Source organism: Mugil cephalus, chromosome 22 (genome assembly GCF_022458985.1).
Source record: "Mugil cephalus isolate CIBA_MC_2020 chromosome 22, CIBA_Mcephalus_1.1, whole genome shotgun sequence".
NCBI classification, from domain to species: domain Eukaryota; kingdom Metazoa; phylum Chordata; class Actinopteri; order Mugiliformes; family Mugilidae; genus Mugil; species Mugil cephalus.
This window is the reverse complement of record NC_061791.1, coordinates 9,385,741-9,403,385: the sequence shown is the minus strand read 5'-3', so window position 1 is coordinate 9,403,385 and position 17,645 is coordinate 9,385,741. Positions and strand designations below refer to the sequence as shown.

Below are 17,645 nucleotides of genomic sequence, written 5' to 3'. Positions count from 1 at the left end.
CCCCTTCTCCCCGGATCGTCCCTCCATCCGTCGCCATGGTGACACCAGCATTGCTGCAGCGGCACACTTGGCCTCGTCATCTTTCCTTCTGGCTGTCGGCGCTCGATTTGTTTGTCAAATCTCCCTCGGTGAAATCACTCGTTCTCATCAGCTGGTTTACTCTTAAAACGGTTCTTAAAAAGACCTTTCATATCGCGTCGAGGTTTTTCAGCACTTTAAAAGTGGAACAGTAGAGACAGGAAGTGAGAACTTATTTATTTTGGGAGCTGATGAGGTAAGCGGGTAGTGATGTCAGGATCAGTGCGCGAGAGGATAAGAGGATTTATGATGTTAATTCTACTCGGTCAGATCTCAGTTTCTTCCCTTCTCCGCGATTTATCCGCAGATGTGCGCGTCCGCACCTGCCGTCCGCGTTCATCTGCACCTGCTTGCGTGCTTCCTCTCTGCAGTCTGCTCATGTTTGTCCTCTGGCCGTCCTCCACATGCACTCAAACCAGCACCTCCAATCTCTCTCTCTATGCGTGCGTGAGAGTATTTTTTAATGGGTTGAGTCGCATGGAAAATTAGCTGTCAGTCCAGATATCACGGTCAGTAAATCAGTCAGACGGCAGGTTTAATGTCGTCTGATGCTCGGATAATGCCGCTGCTCTCTGCTGGTGGAGTTGCAACATCCAGATTTGCCTCCAATCAAAAAGTATTTAGTGCTTTTAGTTAGATATTTAAAGATAAATGTGAAACAATGGAGACTACAGGTCCTTTGTCGTTGTCTTATGAATGCATGAATGCTTTGCAGTATATCGTGACTTCTTGATCTACGCTACCCTTTGATTCCTTCCTCATTTTAATATTGCTTCGGAGAAAGCAAGTTAAATTCTTGGAAAAGTTTACTCGAGCCAAGCAGGTTTCTGTTTGACTGGAAACACTTTCTCTGCACTACTGTGGGAACTACCTGTTAAATAAACTGGCTAAAATGTATTGATAAAAGAAACTGAAATAGATCCCCTCACTGCTAAAATATTCCCGTAGTTCTAGTTAAAAAGCTAAAATGAAATACTAGCCCCTCACCGTTATGTTTTTATGACGTAACCATGTGTTAGTACATTGTGTTTAGATGCCTTTAGGGTGGATGTACTGGCTCAACCTGATTCATTTTAATTATACATTTGACTGTCATCCTAGTCAAGCAACTCAGTGACCTGTTTGCCAAGCTTTTTTTTTTTTTTTTCTTTTTTTTTTGCTTCAACTAGGTTCATATTCACAGGTCAATCAAGTGAAAGCAACCACGTTTTTAGTTTGCCATGTTGCTGCAGGCAAATGAACTAGAAGGAGAAAACGTTCTGGTGATAAACGCTGACCTGTCCTTTATAAATAGCGGTCGTATCGGAGCTATTGTGGGCGAGCTGATACAATCTCTCTGACCGCTCTCAGCTCAGTGGATTTGTCTTATTGGGTGATTGTGAAATGGGTATAGAGAATACTAAATTATGTATTAATATATATATTTTTTGGCATTTGCAGCCGCTGCAAGCATCATTCTAGACGTCCTCTAAAAGGCCCGTCTGGTCTGGACGTATAAAAGTACGTAGAAGCACAATAATAAGAGTTGTGTTGGAAAAACATGACATTTTTGAGTTGTTCCTTTCGAGCCAAAGCCCCAGGGTTTATTTCTGTAAATAACCAAGTCTCTGTTTGAGCCCCTTCTCAAAAAGGGGAGACATGAGAAACACCCAAACCACATGAACAGCCTCGCACAACTCAGCTGCTCACACACCAAACAATGAGGGCTGAATAGGTCACTGTGCGCTATCGGAAAGCGGATTAAATTTCCCTCGATTTGATGTAGAAATCAGGAAAAAAAACATCTCATTGGTGTAAAATCGCAAATACGAGATATGAGCCTTGAACTCTTTTTAAAACGCTCGTCTTCTCTGACCTGCCCTCTCCCTTTCTTTCCATCCATGTTTAATGCAGTCTCATTAAAGATGCAGACTTTCCACTGCCGATGCTCGAGGGGTGGGGTGGGGTGGGGTGGGGGGGTGGGGGGGCAGACTGGAGGCCTCAGAGGCCTCGGAGGCACACGGCGTTCACATTAATAATCTGATCAGAGAGGTCAGGTCCTCGGCTCATTCTCGCACGTCGGCCGGAAAGTGTCGCAGTTTGACCTTGCGTTTGTTTTGTTCTTTATAGTGCGCGTTCCCAGGTCAGATGTCTGCTATAAATATGCCTCGTTCCCATGGTAACGCCGCTCTACATCATCATGTATTGTTGTGTTTGGTGTATCTCTCAGACAACCTGCGTTCTTCATATTTGTATTATTACAAGTTTGCTACACAAGCCTCATACGCACACACACGCACAGACACACACCCTCCCAGGTGATTGGTGCCCCTGATCCCTGTGACAGTGACAGGTGGTGTTAAAGGCATTTCCCCTGTTACACCCTCGATGAGCGTGAATGTGTATGACGCCGACAAACACACGCTTGCACGACTAGATTGTTTTCTCTCGGAGGTTTCTTGTAAACTGCGCTCCAGCTGCAAATGACCCTTTGGACAGGTTTCACGGGTTCTTAACTCCACGTTAGACACACATCTGAGAGGAAAGAGTGTGTTGGTTTGTCTGTACACTCACTCAGCAGTTCATTAGGTACACTAGGGAAAATGAGTGCATGTTAATACAACAATGCTGCTTTAAATCTTGGCTTCGTGATGGTTTGTTTAAAGTAACTAAGAGAGCTGTTGATTCGGTTGTTTTGTTTTTGGAGGCTCTGGTTGCTCGTAGTTGTGTTGTGTTATCATCCTGTGTTACATCCTGTAAAATGATCATACACTTTAATTATCATCTGACTCATAATGTTTCAACATGAACTGAGCTCGGTAACAATCAGGAAGTGCAGGACTTCTGTATTAGAACGCGTTCGTTTTCACTGGCGTACCTAATGTTTTGTCAGGTGCATATTCGTAAATCCAGATCTGCACAGTTAACACTTCTGTTTACTCGCTTATCGTCTCCTCCTTCTCAACTGCCACCGTCCGTGGAATGATGTCAAATCGGTGACAGGATGTGACACCGTGACGCAAACAAAAATGACTCGCAGTTTGTTTGAGCGTTCGTTTTCATAATTGTTTCTGTGCACCTGTGTGAAATGAGCAGAAATGTTTCCAGCTGCCGTTCTGCGTCGTTCCGCACCGTCGCAGGTTTGACTGGAGCTCTTTCAAGTGACGTCACTTTATTGCGTCTGCTACTTCTTCTTCTGTGGTCAAATGGTATCTGAGGGAAGAATTAATGCCACCAGCTACATCTGATAATCATTTTGGATTTGGGCCAAATAAAAGAAGAGAGGTTGGAGGAGGTGATTGGGCAGATATGCAGATACACGGTTTATCTAAATCGTCAAACCGCCAACCTAATTCAGGAAACTTAAAAAGACAGCAGGCAGGAGTAGGTATTACATCTCATTGGTTGCAGAAACTACTCTTTAAAGGAGCGTGATTGAGGCCAATGTATTGAAATGCAGTTGATTGATATAACATAGTTTAATAGATCTTTTAGGGCCAAAGCCGTTTGTTGACTATTTGCAGTATGAAAGTCGTTCAGCAGAACTGAGGCTTTGTTGTGTGTCGAAGAAACCTAATGTGGTTTCTCCTCTTCCTGAAAAACGCAAAGTGTGAAAGTCCTCGAGGGACTGTTTTCTGTTGGCTGCCGCGCTCGTGTCCATATTTCCGACAGTAACCGATGATGTTTTGCTGTTGTTTTCCAGATCGGCGCCTATGACCAACAGATATGGGAGAAGTCGGTGGAGCAGAGAGAAATAAAGGTCTGTTTGGTTCATCGTTTCTTTACCTCCGTTTCATTTCGCTGTTTGCACTTTTTCCATTTCTGAGCTCTTCTCAGTCTAAATCTCATCGTGCTTTTTCTTTTTCTTTGGCAAAGTTCTTCTTCCTCTCTTCTTCCTTTCATGCATCTCACTGTGCCATCAGTTCTTTTCCAGTGTTTTCTCCTTTTCTTTTTAACCTTCTTCCCCTCCATCTTCCTCCGTTCTTCTCCATCCATCTTTTCCTCCTCCTCCTCCTCCTCCTCTCTTCAGTTTATTTCTCTGGTGAGTATACGGCAGGGAGGGTGTTACTCCTGTGTGCACGTCTGCTCACCCCTGCTGTAGACTGCTAGACCGTGATTGGTTGGTTTGAGTGTTCAGTTCAGTCGTTCATGTCGAGTCCCAGTGTGTCCATTAACCCTGCTCTGAGTTCACAGTCTTATTATGTGGTGCAGGAGGAAGTCATTTTCTGAAAGTTTTAACAGTGTGAACGTTGATGCGCTGGCATGAACCGTCTGCAGAAGTGCAGCAGTGAGTCCTGTTCAAGACAAAATATTTTTAAAACACAACGTGTGTCAAGGCCGCGTTTCTGTGACACAGTCACAATACAAATGCACATATCAGACTGCAGGATATACACAGATCAGGCAAAACATTATGACGGGAGAAGAAAATAACATCGGCCATGGTTCCCATCTCTGGGAAACTTTGGACCTGGACACCCCCACCCCATAGCAATGACACTCCTTGATTTCAGCAACCATCCCCAGAACATCCCAAAACACGTAGAATAGCACATGGTGTTGACCTGGCCCACAAATTCACTAGACCCAAAACTGATCAGGCCCCTCCCCTCAACCCTTTTTGACCCATAGGACCCAAAGGCCCCCACTAACAAGAGTCAGGACCTCTGAAGGCCCATGTCCATGCTCTGATGAGCCACAACAAGAGAGACCTACACAATATTAGGAAGGTGGTCATAATGTTACGCCTGATCATTGTTTTAACATATAATGTAAGAACTGGGACATAAACATCAATGTACTAAATGTAAATACGACTCAAAGATCAGTTTAAAGCTACAGTGCGAAACTTTCATCTCCTTCCTCATTCCCTTCTTCGTTCGTTGCTGGTAGATGTGTCATTGGCGGTGGGCCAGCCCAGCAACGTCACAGACATCACAACATCTTAATCTTCACGACAGAAATTGTTTAGACATGCACTAACAATTTACTAGTGAAACTATCAGATGTCAGAGATTTACCAGCAACGAAGGCTGACTCTGTCGTCGCCTCACGTATCTGGACCAAAGAGCGGCCCTTGAACACACCGCAAAGGCAGCGACCTGCTTAGATTAGACTAAGATGTAAAACAGCAGCTTAAAGGAGCAACATTAACTTAAATTTAGGCTTTAGCTGTTCTAAGTCAATCAAAAGTGTAGTCAAAAACTACAAAAAAAATAAAAATGTGTCTACCATTTCTTTCGTACAGCACCGCTCATCCTGTTAACAGACACGTGAGAAACACTCTCCACCCTCCACCCCAGAGCCTGTAGCTACATCAGGTGGTGCAGAGATTATGTCCTCCTCCACCCTGTAAAGAGTTAATCATACAGTTTATAGCCTCGTAAAAGCCCGTCCACTCGCTGTCATAAATCTAGAGAAACTTTCTGTCTGATGTTCTATCTTTAGCTTGAAGATGTTGCTCTTCTTGTCACGGAGAATAAAGAGAACATGTGGCAGCGCATAAGAAATGCATGTCTAGTAACGTAGTTACTAGTAACGTAGTGGGTTGAAGATTATCATTTAAAATAAAAAAAAAAAAGAAATATTATGGAGCATAATTAGCCAAAACCTTTGTTCAAAATGAACCCAAACTGACAAAATAAGCCTGCGACACACACATCAGGTCGATTGAGACTAGTTTATGTGCGTTATCAGTGACTTTCCTCAGAGTAAATACACAGTAGAAACCTCTGTACAATGAAAACCAGTCTCCACCTGCTGGTACAAACAGGGAGTTAGACTCTGAGTGAGGAAGGGTGCACCAGCATTTTAAAAACAAAATGTCAGGCTACGAGGTTTATTTTTTTGGAAATGGGAGGAAAAAAGCAAATGGTAGTAAAAATAAAAAAATAAATCATGCATTTTGTACCAATCAGCTGACTGGCAACATCAAGTCCATGAAGATAAGAGGCTATGAATAGCTCAGAGATAAGAGAGCTGCTGGTGAAGGACTCCACTGCTGCAGTAAATCTACAACCAAGAGGAAGCTATTGATCGACTCCTTTTTAGCTCCGATCTCACATGCGCGCACACACACTCACACTCACACACTCTCTCTCACACTCACACTCTTGCTGTTGGTCTAATGTGTTTCCTGTTTCTCACACACACACACATACAGACAGATACACACACACACACACACAGCATATTAGCTCGTTGCTGGTGCTATTTAAAGATAAGGGCCTCCATCCAGCCTTCCTATCACACCATTGACTGATAACACCGAACCTGATTGGGCAGTATGTAAATATTAGTCCGAGCCAGGCAGATTCAAGTGGACAGCTTCACACGAGTTCAAATACGCAGCGTTTCAGAGGCTTTAGGGGACGTGTTGAGGCTCGTTCACTGAAAACAGTAAAGCCAGTCAGTCTGGGAACTCTTGTCAAGTCAAATGATCCTGTTTAATGGAGATAAGACAGACATCTGATCCCCGAGATCAGTTCTCTAAGGTTTTAGTGGATGACAGAGGAACGTTCAAACAATAAGAGATAAAAGGACAGAATTATAATCATGCATGAGCTCCTGAAACAGGAGCTGAAGAAAAGTAAATAGATGGGATGGGAATAAATCCCTTCTTTTTGTGCGTTTCCAGCATATGGGGTAAATACCAGGAGACGTGATGCGTGTCCATGAAGGACAGAGACATGGAGGTGGCAAAACAAGTTGTTCGAACTAGTGGTTTAAAAAAGAACAGACGAGACGAAGACGAACAGAGCGATGTGGGCAGAGTTGTGGACAGTGTCTTAGTTCGTCTTTTTTCTCTTCACTGAATTCTGTGTCTTCTTCTTCTTCTTCTGTTATATTTCCAGCACATTTGACGCACGTGGGAAAAAATGCACGATCTGATGCTGTATCTTATGAGATCACTTTTCAGTAACGTCAGATTAAATATTGTCCGTGTAAACGTAGCTGGTGGTTGAGCTGTAACTCATTGAACTGCCGCAGCTGCGTTCAAGAGCGTGTTTGTAGGTTCATCACGTCACAGGTGTGTGCAGCACTGTGGTCACATCTGTGTTTACCCAAAGGCTTTGATATAAAACCTCTGGTGAAGCCAAAGTGTCTTCCGACCACGCACACACACACACACACACACACACACACTTTAAAAACTCTGTGACACACAGACACACATATATTCGTGTCCTGTTGTGAACTTTCAGTCCAGTTAGTCACCCCAGCCGACAAACAAACACACAGATGAAGCGCATGCATCATAGGAGGAAGTGACAGGGTGGCTCAGGAAGCTGCCGTGCCACAGGGGAGCCTTATTTCCACGGCCATAAACTGAACAAAGCAGCAGCTTCAACTGCAGCAGTCCGACTGAATCACACAACTGAAAGAGAAACCTGAAATGTAGGCTGATGTAAGTTTAGACTTTAGGTGGTTGTCCAGAGTGGAGCGAGTACGTAGAGATAAACCTCCTAGATGTGAGTAGCTGCTGTTAAATAGAGTCACTAGATGTGTGTGTGTGTGTGTGCACGTTGTGCCTCCTCTAACTACTGAGCACATGATATGTCTGCAGATGTTTGTGAATATCTGTAAATTAATAATGTTTCCTCGTCTTTATGTTGACTTTGTCTCTTTGTCTCCCCCTGCAGGGCTTGAGGAACAAGCCAAAGAAGACGGGACATGTCAAACCGGATCTTATCGACGTGGACCTGGTCAGAGGTGAGGATCAAACTTTCCATCGGGACAATTAGGTTAGATAACAGGCGGGCAACGGCAAAAACTTTATCTGACATCATAAAAACAAACGAACCGGAGATGCCAGCGTCGCCGTGCCAACCTCTTGTCACTGTTAATCCTCATCTGTCTCATATTCATCGCATTTCAATTATTCATCTGAGCAGTCAGTTTCGTCCTCACTGGGAGGACATGGGCGGACAAAAAAAAAAAAAAAAAAGCAGAGCCCGAAAAGGCAGATTAAGAGATTAACTCTGAGTTCTAATGTGACGCCAGGATGTATTAAGTGTTGGGCTGTGCAGTCATTAGCTTTAATTAGCTCTTATTAAACTCGACGTTCTCGTTTCTCTCCCGATTCTCAGGTTCGGCGTTCGCTAAGGCCAAACCCGAGAGTCCGTGGACGTCGCTGACCAGGAAGGGCATCGTCAGAGTCGTCTTCTTCCCTTTCTTTTATCGATGGTGGATCCAGGTCACCTCCAGAGCCATCTTCCTCCTCCTGCTGGCTCTCTACCTGCTGCAAGGTCTGTGTGTTAGGAGGGTGTCAGAGGTTTTACTGTCCTAGTCCAGGATTTTTGCTTCTGTCGGTACGTTGGAGACGTACGCAGCTCCAAGGAAATGATTGATGAATAATAATGGGTCAGTAGGAACACACTGGTCCAATCTGATTGGTTTTAATCTGGGTAGTAAATAGTAAACGTGCAGGTAGTAAAATGGAACTGGTCTGTGGTTGATGCAATGCTTTTTTTGCAGACTTTGATGGCATCTCTTCTTTTATGTGTCAATACAACTGGGAAATCTTCTTCTTAAGTTATATTTATGGCAGATTGTTTTCCACCCCGACCGAACCAGTGTAAACACATTCACTTTTATTTAGCAACCATGTAAACAGTTAAAAACTCTCCTCAAAAAGCACAAAGTTTTGGTTCGTTTCATGTACAAACACAGCTTTGTCTCAGTAGACCTTGTTCAGTTGCCTCGTTACTTCTGTTACTGATCATTCTGATCTCTGTAATGGTCCTCGGTTCATGCTGAGGTCAACAGCTGCCGACCTGTTTTCCTTAAAACACACGCGCACGGCGTGCTCCTGGCTGACGCCCACAGAGCTGCACAAACACATTTTCTCAAGACCAGTGAACGGTGTTTTCCACCTCCTCCATCCTACATGCTCCGAAGAAAACACATGTGTCATCCCTGCCTCAGCCCTCCCTGCTGTTTTTCATCCAAATAACATGAAACACTAACTGTAACGTTAAGTATTTGCAAATTAAAAACTGCACACAAACAAATCCTATCATTTCCCCCCCTTTTTTTTATATATATATATACACAAGTTCAATATTTGGCCTCTACAAACATCTGAGCGAGTAAAGTTAAACACACACTGCAGGTCAGTGCGGCTTGTTTGGAAATGACTGAACAAGACTTGTTTCCATGAATATTTGTGTGTTTGTGTTAAAATAGTCGTCCTCTGTCCTCGTGTCCCACAGTGGCAGCAGCAGTCCTGTACGTGAGCGTCCCTCAGCCTCATGGGATCCCGGCCACCGAGGTGTTCGGAGCCATCTGGCTCATGCTGCTGCTGGGAACCGTCCACTGTCAGATCGTCTCCACCAGGACCCCGAAACCAGCCTCCAGCAGCGGAGGGAAGAGACGCAGGTAAGGGGGGAGGAGGAGGGAGGAGGAGAGGGGGGGACAGGACAGAAATGATACAGACCTGGAGAGAGTTGGACGTGTAGAGGCATTTAGAAAGACACGAGGAGAAAGAGGAGGAGGAGGTGGTAACGAGGTTAAAGAAGAAAAGCAGAGATTAAATTCTTCTAGGGGAGAAAAGAGGAGGACAACCAGAGATACTGAAGAGAGGATTTATTTCATGAAAGATAGATGAGATGGAAAAGGAGTGGAGGAATGAATAAATCTTTTGTTGTTTCACTTAAAAGTCAAAACAGTTTCTCGTGGAGAGTTTTCTGTGACCTGTTCTATTAATATTTGCATCTTTAAACAAATCTTATCTAATCTAATCTGCAGCGTTAGACATTTATCAGGAACCCTCTCCTGATAAATGTTCTGTGTGAGGACGTAGTGAGAGTAGTCTGCTCAACCTGCTGCTGTGTTGTGTTAGTGTGTTGTAGATTTTTAGTGTGTGAGTTTCTCTTGGTTTGTGGTGGCTGCTTTCATCCGGTTCACGGTGACGTGAAGACAATTTTCAGACTCATGAGAAGAAAATTGGGCCATGCCACAGTTTTGGAAAAGGGGGGCGGGGGGTAAAACTAATGTACAATTATATTTAACTAACTGATTGTGTTTGTCTGAATGTTTCTCTAACTCCTTACTGGTAGATACTTTAAACTCAGACACAAAGAGAAATTAGTTTACATCACTAAATAGAAAACATCTGTGTGTTGTTTGGTTACTTTAATACAGAAATAAACACCTTCAGGTCTCAATCCAAATGTTTTTACTACCATTAAATTTAAGTCCTTTCCTTTATTGAAAATCAAAGCAGAACTATTGTCCTATTAACCAACTTGATTATGAGCCATTCTGCAAAAAGCTATTTTTATGTTAATATCCTGCAAAAGTAAACCACTAAACATTTCTCCACAATTAATTCCAATCATTTTGCCGCTTAAGACTTAAATAAATCAATGAAACACATGAAGGTCCCTAATCACACCTGTACATCTGATCTTTTTACCTACTTTTGCAGAATAACAACATAAAAGGTGATTTTTGGTAGTTTTGCTCTTTAACTGTATCAGCCTCTGTGTCCAGTGGGTGCCAGCTTTTATATTTGTTACGGTGCAAACCTTGAAATTAAAGCTTAAATCTTCTGATTTGTGGTGATGGAGCCAGGCTCCCTGTGGACACAGCGCTGTAGTCTCACATGTCCAGGTGGCCTCTAAGTCTCTCTTCACCTTGCGTTCTTTCCAAACTAAAGGAAGTTGAGGAAGGCATCTCAGATGGAGGTGCATAGGGAAGGCGACGGGTCTAGCACTACCGATAACACACAGGAGGGGGCACCACACCCCCACTCAGCCAGCACCACATACAGCCTGGGCGCTCTCTTCCAAGATTTCTGGCATGATATCTGTAAAGCTGGGTGTGTATTTTTCCCCATCTTCTTAAAAACGAATTGACGTACAGAGACGGGGCTGGACTTCACTTCTCCAAATAATCCCGAAAAATTAATTTACACGCAAATCTGTTCATTACAAATTTGTCAGTTGACGTTTTGAACTGAAAACCAAGTTTAAAAATTCACAAATCGAAAGCTGAATTCCAGCCTCGACTCAGATCTAACTTCTTTAGCTGCAACATCTTCTCCTGTCGCTAAACTGGGGGCTGATAATCTGAATGAATCCTGACAGATTCATTGATCATTTCTGAGGAGTGGGGGGGATTTTGCAGCTATTTTTTTATGTTAATAATTTGCTGATGTTCAAAAGGAACATGGGGGTCACGAGGCAGAAGCTGATAAAAGGTGTTTCACTAAACTTGGTGGACGTGTCAGATCTCTGCCTCCCCCATGTTCCTACGACAACCAGCAGCGTGGAACATTTTATTTATTTATCCTTCATTACGCTGCATTTCACTACAGATAATCCAGGTTCTTCTATCGTCAGTACTGATTAGTAAACTCAGTATGATGTTCCATGGTGTTGTTGAACGCATCCTGCTGTGATTTAAATCATTGCATGTTTTCTTTTGAGACTAACATTACCAAGCAGTCACTGCTGTATTTATGTTTGACTATGTGTCTCCCTCTGTATATTGTTTTTTTTTCTGTGGATCTCGTTACGTCCTTATAAGATCTAAGAAGTCCAAGCTGTCCATCGACAAATCAACGGAGACGGACAACGGTTACGTGTCCCTGGACGGCCGGGTGACCAATCGCAGCAGTGAGGAGGGGCTCCAGCTCCACGAGCAGAGATGTGACTTGACCAGAGCCGACGACGGGTGCTGGAACTCACTGCTCCAGCCCCCACATGCTCACCCAGCTCGCAGCTCAGGACTGCTGCTGGCCAGCGGCACCAAGGTCTCCATGGCAACCTCCTTACTGGCTCATGTTTAATTCATCAACCCACTGAACCTCAGCTGATTTGTTTCTGTGTTTGTTTGTTTTTTAAGGAACCCGCATCAGACGAGGCCTCCAGTGAGGAAGACCCTGAGGCGTCCTACAGCGCCCTCCGCAGGGGAGTAGAAAGAATGAACAGTGACTGTACGCTCCGCAACCGCAAGAACACACACCACAAGAAACACTACGCTGTGGAGGTGAACACACAGGAGGAACCGAGAACTTTTAAAATAGTTTCTTTATTTCAGAAACTGACCCAGTATTTTTAACCCTTGTTGTGTTCCGGTTCTGTCTGTCAGGACGTCCCAAAGTCCGGCACCAGCTGTAGCTCCAGGTGTTCTAGTCTGAGGACTCAAGACTCGGAGAGCACTCGACACGAGTCAGAGACTGAGGACCTGATGTGGGAGGACTTCCTCCACTGTGCAGAGTGCAGATCGTCCTGCACTTCAGAGACAGGTCAGAAGAAACCTCGACACTGAACACAACCAGTGTCTACTTTAAGTGTAACTCATATGTTTTAAGGATAAAGAGCTGTTAATTAATATGATCACTTCTTTTCTTTAGAGGGAGAAGGTGGAGGGACACCTGTATGTCCTCCTGCAAAGAAGGAATACAGAGACGACCCGTTCCATCAGGTCTGTAAATGCTCTCACATGTCTTGTTGTACATATTATTGTTGAACTTCAGCTGATTATATGACACATACGTCTTCTGACCTGGTGTGAATTGTGTGGTTGTCAGGGTCACTCTCCCTGGCTGCACAGCTCCAACCCCGGCCTGGAGCGAGTGAGCGCCATCGTGTGGGAGGGCAACGAGTGTAAGAAGGCTGACATGTCTGTGCTGGAGATCAGTGGCATGATCATGAACAGGGTGAATCTTTACACCCCTGGTATTGGCTACCAGGTCTTTGGGAACCTGGTGTCAGTGACACTTGGACTCACACCATTCGTTTACAGGTATGGTTTACAAATAGTGGTGCAGAGGCCAAGTGATTCATTTAAGAAAATATTTGTACAAATACAAACGTTTTAACTTTTTCGTTTCCTACAGACTGGCTCAGTACCGTGACTTTGATCAGCTGACCACACTGTCAGCCAATGAGCTTCTGTCGGTGGCGCTTGGGGGCGGGTCTGGATCAGATGGCTTGGTCATCACCATGGTAACACTCAGCTTCCTGGTGCGCGTCTGCCTTATATGGCTCTTCTTCTTCCTGCTCAGCGTAGCGGAGAGGACCTATAAACAGGTGTGGGAATGAAAGGTTAATCATTGATTCAGCTGAGTGAAGCTTAGTGAACACTATTTACCATAAAGGGCCGTTTGTGTTTCAGAGGCTCCTGTTTGCCAAACTGTTTGGTCACCTGACTTCAGCCCGCAGAGCCAGGAAGTCTGAAGTTCCACATTTTAGACTGAAGAAAGTTCAGAACATCAAGATGTGGTTGTCGCTACGCTCCTACCTCAAGGTACGTGATACACTGACTTCTAAAAATGTTACTGATAACTTAAGCTCTTGAATGGAAACAAACTGAGTGAATCTGTACCGTTTTACAGAGACGGGGTCCTCAGCGCTCAGTGGATGTCATCGTATCGTCTGCTTTCCTGCTCACTCTGTCTGTCGTCTTCATCTGCTGCGCACAGGTACTTTCTACGGGCAGATCATCCAAACATACCTTTGAGTCACATGTTTCAGAGATACTGTGGTAAAACCATAACTTGTTTAAAAGAATAATCAATTTGTTTTTAGTCACAATAGAGACAAAATCTGCCTAAACTACTTCAGTATCGTTCTGTTCAGCATGATAGTAGTTACCACTCCAGCTAATTGATTAGTAATGTGTGGGACAGAATAACTAAATCTTATTTTCAACCTGCTTGACATATTTGTGACTGTCATCATACTCAAAGGGAATTAAAAATAATCTGACTGATTTTTGCTAATTAATGAAACATTTAATTTGTATATATTTGTAACAGATATTCACTCTCATAAAAATATATACAGTCAAAATATATTTCAACAAGTGACATTTACAGCTCCATTTAGCTGTCAGACTGTTTCTTGTGCTACAACTACATTAATGGTAAATTGAATCGAAATTAAAACCAGTTGAGATAATAATTCCTGAAAATTGAAAGATTCCAAGTTAAAGTATTTAACTTCTGTAAATCATTGAGCACCTAAATAAAAATTAATATTATCCTTTTTGTTTCTCCAATGTTCAGTAAATTTCAATCCAGTGAAAAGCCTTAGAATAAAGGTTTATCAGATTGGTCTAATTGGTTTTAAATGGTTCTGTTCAGTCAGATTTCCATGATTATTTTCTAAATAATCTTCTCACCTCTCTCTGTCCAGTTGCTGCACGTCCATGAAACGTTCCTGGATTGTCACTATAACTGGGAGCTGGTGATCTGGTGCTCCAGTCTGTCTCTGTTCCTGCTCAGGTTCGTCACTCTGGGCTCAGAGACCAGCAAGAAGTACAGCAACACCTCCATCCTGCTCACCGAACAGGTAGAGACACGGAAAAAGAAAGATTAACACACGAACGAGACACATCTGCAAACACTGACCCTCTGAGTGTCTCACAGATCAACCTGTATCTGAAGATGGAGAAGAAGCCAAACAAGAAAGAGGAGCTGACGCTGGTCAACAACGTTTTAAAACTGGCTACCAAACTGCTCAAGGTACGTCACAGAACAGTTTTATGTTTTAATAATTACTTTCATAATACTTCATTAAGCTTAATGAGCTTTTTTATGGTTCGTGTCTGTCTCCAGGAGCTGGATACTCCGTTCAGGCTGTACGGTTTGACTATGAACCCTCTGCTCTACAACATCACCCAGGTGGTCATCCTGTCTGCAGTGTCAGGAGTCATATCTGACCTACTAGGATTTAACCTGAAGGTACATTTGTCATCAGTTAATTAGTCAACAGGACATGTGAACACAGTGACCAGGCTAATGGCTAAATGACTTGCATTTTAGCACAAGTCAGTTACTTACATAATTTTATGACATGTCATAAGAAGTCATTTGTGCTCGGTTCTGCAAAAGAAATTAAAAAACAAACTGCTTTAAGTCCAACACTTTGATGTTACGCTCTGGTGCATTTTCTTAAGGTAATCAAGAAATCGCTAGCAGACCATCAGTAGTGTCTAAAACCCTGTTTCTCTGTTCACAGCTGTGGAAAATCAAATCCTGACAGTGAACAGCGTCGATGCTTCACTGTCTCTGACTGACTCCCTGAACATATCAGAGTGCTTTGACCTTCAACGTTCCCACCTTGTGCAATTCACAAACTATTTATTTACCCACTCAGTGTTTTTACTTAGGATTTATTTGAATTATAGTTTGTTTCATTTTTTTGTGTTCAGTGACACAACATGATGCTCTGTTTCACCTGTCTACACAAAGTTAGTATTATTAAGAACATAAATTATTAACGTGATGGTTTAGGTTCTCAGCTGCATTTGTGATATTCTATTTTAGCTCATTTTCAAATTTGAAGGCAAAATATTGAGACATTGAAGGGGCAAAATTCTTGCATTTTTTGTGTTTTATTTGCTTAAACTGAAAGTTATTATTTATGTAGAGTGAGTTTCAAAACAAAACTTGACTGACTTCAAAACCTGGTGTAAAAGTATAGACATTAGTCCAGTGTTTTGTTTTATTTTTTCAACAAAGTTTATGGTGAATTTTCTAATTTTATTGCAACCCATTACTTACGTAAAATAAATCTTAAAAGATTCAGCAAATGCTTTAAATGACAGAGTATTTGATTGAACCAGGACACTTTCATTTGAGGCAGAATATTATCCATTATAACTTAATCTATGTGTATTACTGCTATTTGGCAGGATTATTTCATTTCTCAGTTAAGTTTCTTCAACTCATCTTTAGTCATACCAGCTCCCAGATGTGACTGCCTAAATCTAAATATATACACATATCTGTTGATAGACGTTAACAGTACCGTTAAGCAGCAGAGGTTTGACTTCTCACTGGGGGGACGTAAACTTCCAGAAGACATCAGCACTGCAAAGAAACAATCATCCAGTTAATGAAAATAATACAACAGGTTTCAATAGATGATAAACGCTGGTGTGTCAACACTTCATCAATCACAGAATGAAAAAATTAAGCCATAACCAACACAGACGTGAGATTATGAACTGCTGAACTTTAGAGCAAGTGACTAAAAGTCCCTTTTATTCATTTACTTTGTTGTAGTTGGGCCTCATCTCAGCATGTAAAGCTATGAAAAGTCCTAAATTAAAGAAATATATCTAATAATGATAGAAAAAAAAACATTCTTTTGGCTCAGACATTTCATCAAAACAAGTTAAATCGGAGTCACGCGTGGTTCTCGTTACCTAATTCTGTTTCAATGCCAACTGGCATTACTTTGACACGGCAGCTGATTTGTAACACAGAAATCCACCTTGGACTATTTAGAAAAACACAGACACTTCCACCACTGTAACTTGAGGCCCGACTAGACGGCATCTCAGATGTATGTAAAGAGAATCAATCTGCCTCACTGGATTAGTGAACACAATTAGCTTCTGATGCTACTTCTCCCTTTGGATCGATACATCCTGTGGGTAAGACCTGCCCAAAAAAAAAAAAAAAGAATTTTAGCTCCCGCATTCAGGCAGCTAGACGAGTGTTTAGAGTGACGGGCGTTTAGTCTCAACTTCTTGGATTTTATATAAAATGTAACATCTCAGACCCATCTCAGCTAATAACTGATAGACTCATGTGAAGACATTGTAGTTAGGCCACATTTGTGTCTATACGCCGCAGTTAAAACATGTCTGTACGTGAACGAAGATATGCACTTTAAAAACAGACCTTAAATGGAAAAAAATAAGTTACATCTTGTCAAAAATGTTAAAGAGATTTTTTTTTGTACCTCACTTGCGTGACACAGTTTGTGTTTGTGTGTTTGACATTTAAGCGAATGCTGACTCGAAAGTTATATATTAAAAAAAAAAAAAAAACTGTATTGACAATTGACATCACTGTCTGAAGTAAATCCTACATGGTACAGAACTTATGAAGCCTACAGAAAATATCTGACATAAAACGTCTCCTCAGTTCATGAGTTAGCGTTAGCTCACTGAAGCTTCATTCATAAAAATGTAAGTGTAATCATCTTCAGCGTGTTGGAGGAGGAAGACCAAAGTGCTTATTTAACTGTTTGTTTGTCTCTGCTGGGAGAAGAATGTATTTGTAGCTTTATGCTTTAAAATCTATTTGTTTCCCTTTGGAAATACTTTGTATTTTTTGTTTTTGTTCTTTAAGCATTCTTTGTTAAGGCTATTTGCTCCTCACGCTCACCAGAAAGAAGAGGCACGTTTTACTGTGTTTTTAAGGAACAAAAAAAAAATGTTTGAACTGTACGTATGTATGAAAGTGAATCTAGGTTAAGGACTCTATGTTGTGATGCTGTTTTCAAAGAGTCTAACTATTTAGATTTAGTTTTTTGTGAACTGGTCTGTCCACAAGGTCTACATTTTTATAAGAAAAATAAAAAAAAATGGATGTTCAGTCTCTCTGCTCTTGTCGTTTTTCGGTATAAAGGTTCAGGAAAGGAAATGTTCAACATACAGAGAGTATGCACATGACCTCACAGGCAGCACGGAGATTAGCCGTATTAGTTTAAATACTAGACTTTAATAATGTCTAAATTGTAAAGCTCCTAGCATTAGCATCTTTTATTTAGTTACATTTATCATATCTGACACTAACTGAAACTGAGGATAATCCAGTTTTCCAAATCCATACTAGT

General features: G+C 42.2%; 1 protein-coding gene across 3 annotated transcripts in view; it reads left to right on the top strand.

The window, feature by feature from the left end:
- The window catches only part of LOC124999892 (protein PHTF2-like), a 35,274-nt gene extending 17,870 nt beyond the window's left edge, over window positions 1–17,404 (top strand). The window contains exons 4-21 of one of the 3 annotated variants that reach the window (XM_047575108.1): window positions 3,761–3,817; window positions 4,088–4,099; window positions 7,701–7,770; window positions 8,148–8,306; window positions 9,273–9,438; window positions 10,721–10,882; window positions 11,593–11,818; window positions 11,911–12,054; window positions 12,157–12,313; window positions 12,422–12,492; window positions 12,599–12,813; window positions 12,908–13,100; window positions 13,186–13,317; window positions 13,406–13,492; window positions 14,208–14,363; window positions 14,441–14,536; window positions 14,630–14,755; window positions 15,033–17,404. In XM_047575108.1, the coding sequence (XP_047431064.1) occupies window positions 3,761–3,817; window positions 4,088–4,099; window positions 7,701–7,770; window positions 8,148–8,306; window positions 9,273–9,438; window positions 10,721–10,882; window positions 11,593–11,818; window positions 11,911–12,054; window positions 12,157–12,313; window positions 12,422–12,492; window positions 12,599–12,813; window positions 12,908–13,100; window positions 13,186–13,317; window positions 13,406–13,492; window positions 14,208–14,363; window positions 14,441–14,536; window positions 14,630–14,755; window positions 15,033–15,053 (2,250 nt within the window). In that variant the 3' untranslated portion in view covers window positions 15,054–17,404. The remainder of the gene's footprint in view (window positions 1–3,760; window positions 3,818–4,087; window positions 4,100–7,700; window positions 7,771–8,147; window positions 8,307–9,272; window positions 9,439–10,720; window positions 10,883–11,592; window positions 11,819–11,910; window positions 12,055–12,156; window positions 12,314–12,421; window positions 12,493–12,598; window positions 12,814–12,907; window positions 13,101–13,185; window positions 13,318–13,405; window positions 13,493–14,207; window positions 14,364–14,440; window positions 14,537–14,629; window positions 14,756–15,032) is intronic. The other 2 variants (XM_047575110.1, XM_047575109.1) reach the window with 2 other exon arrangements.
- The last annotated feature ends 241 nt before the right edge of the window (window positions 17,405–17,645 follow it).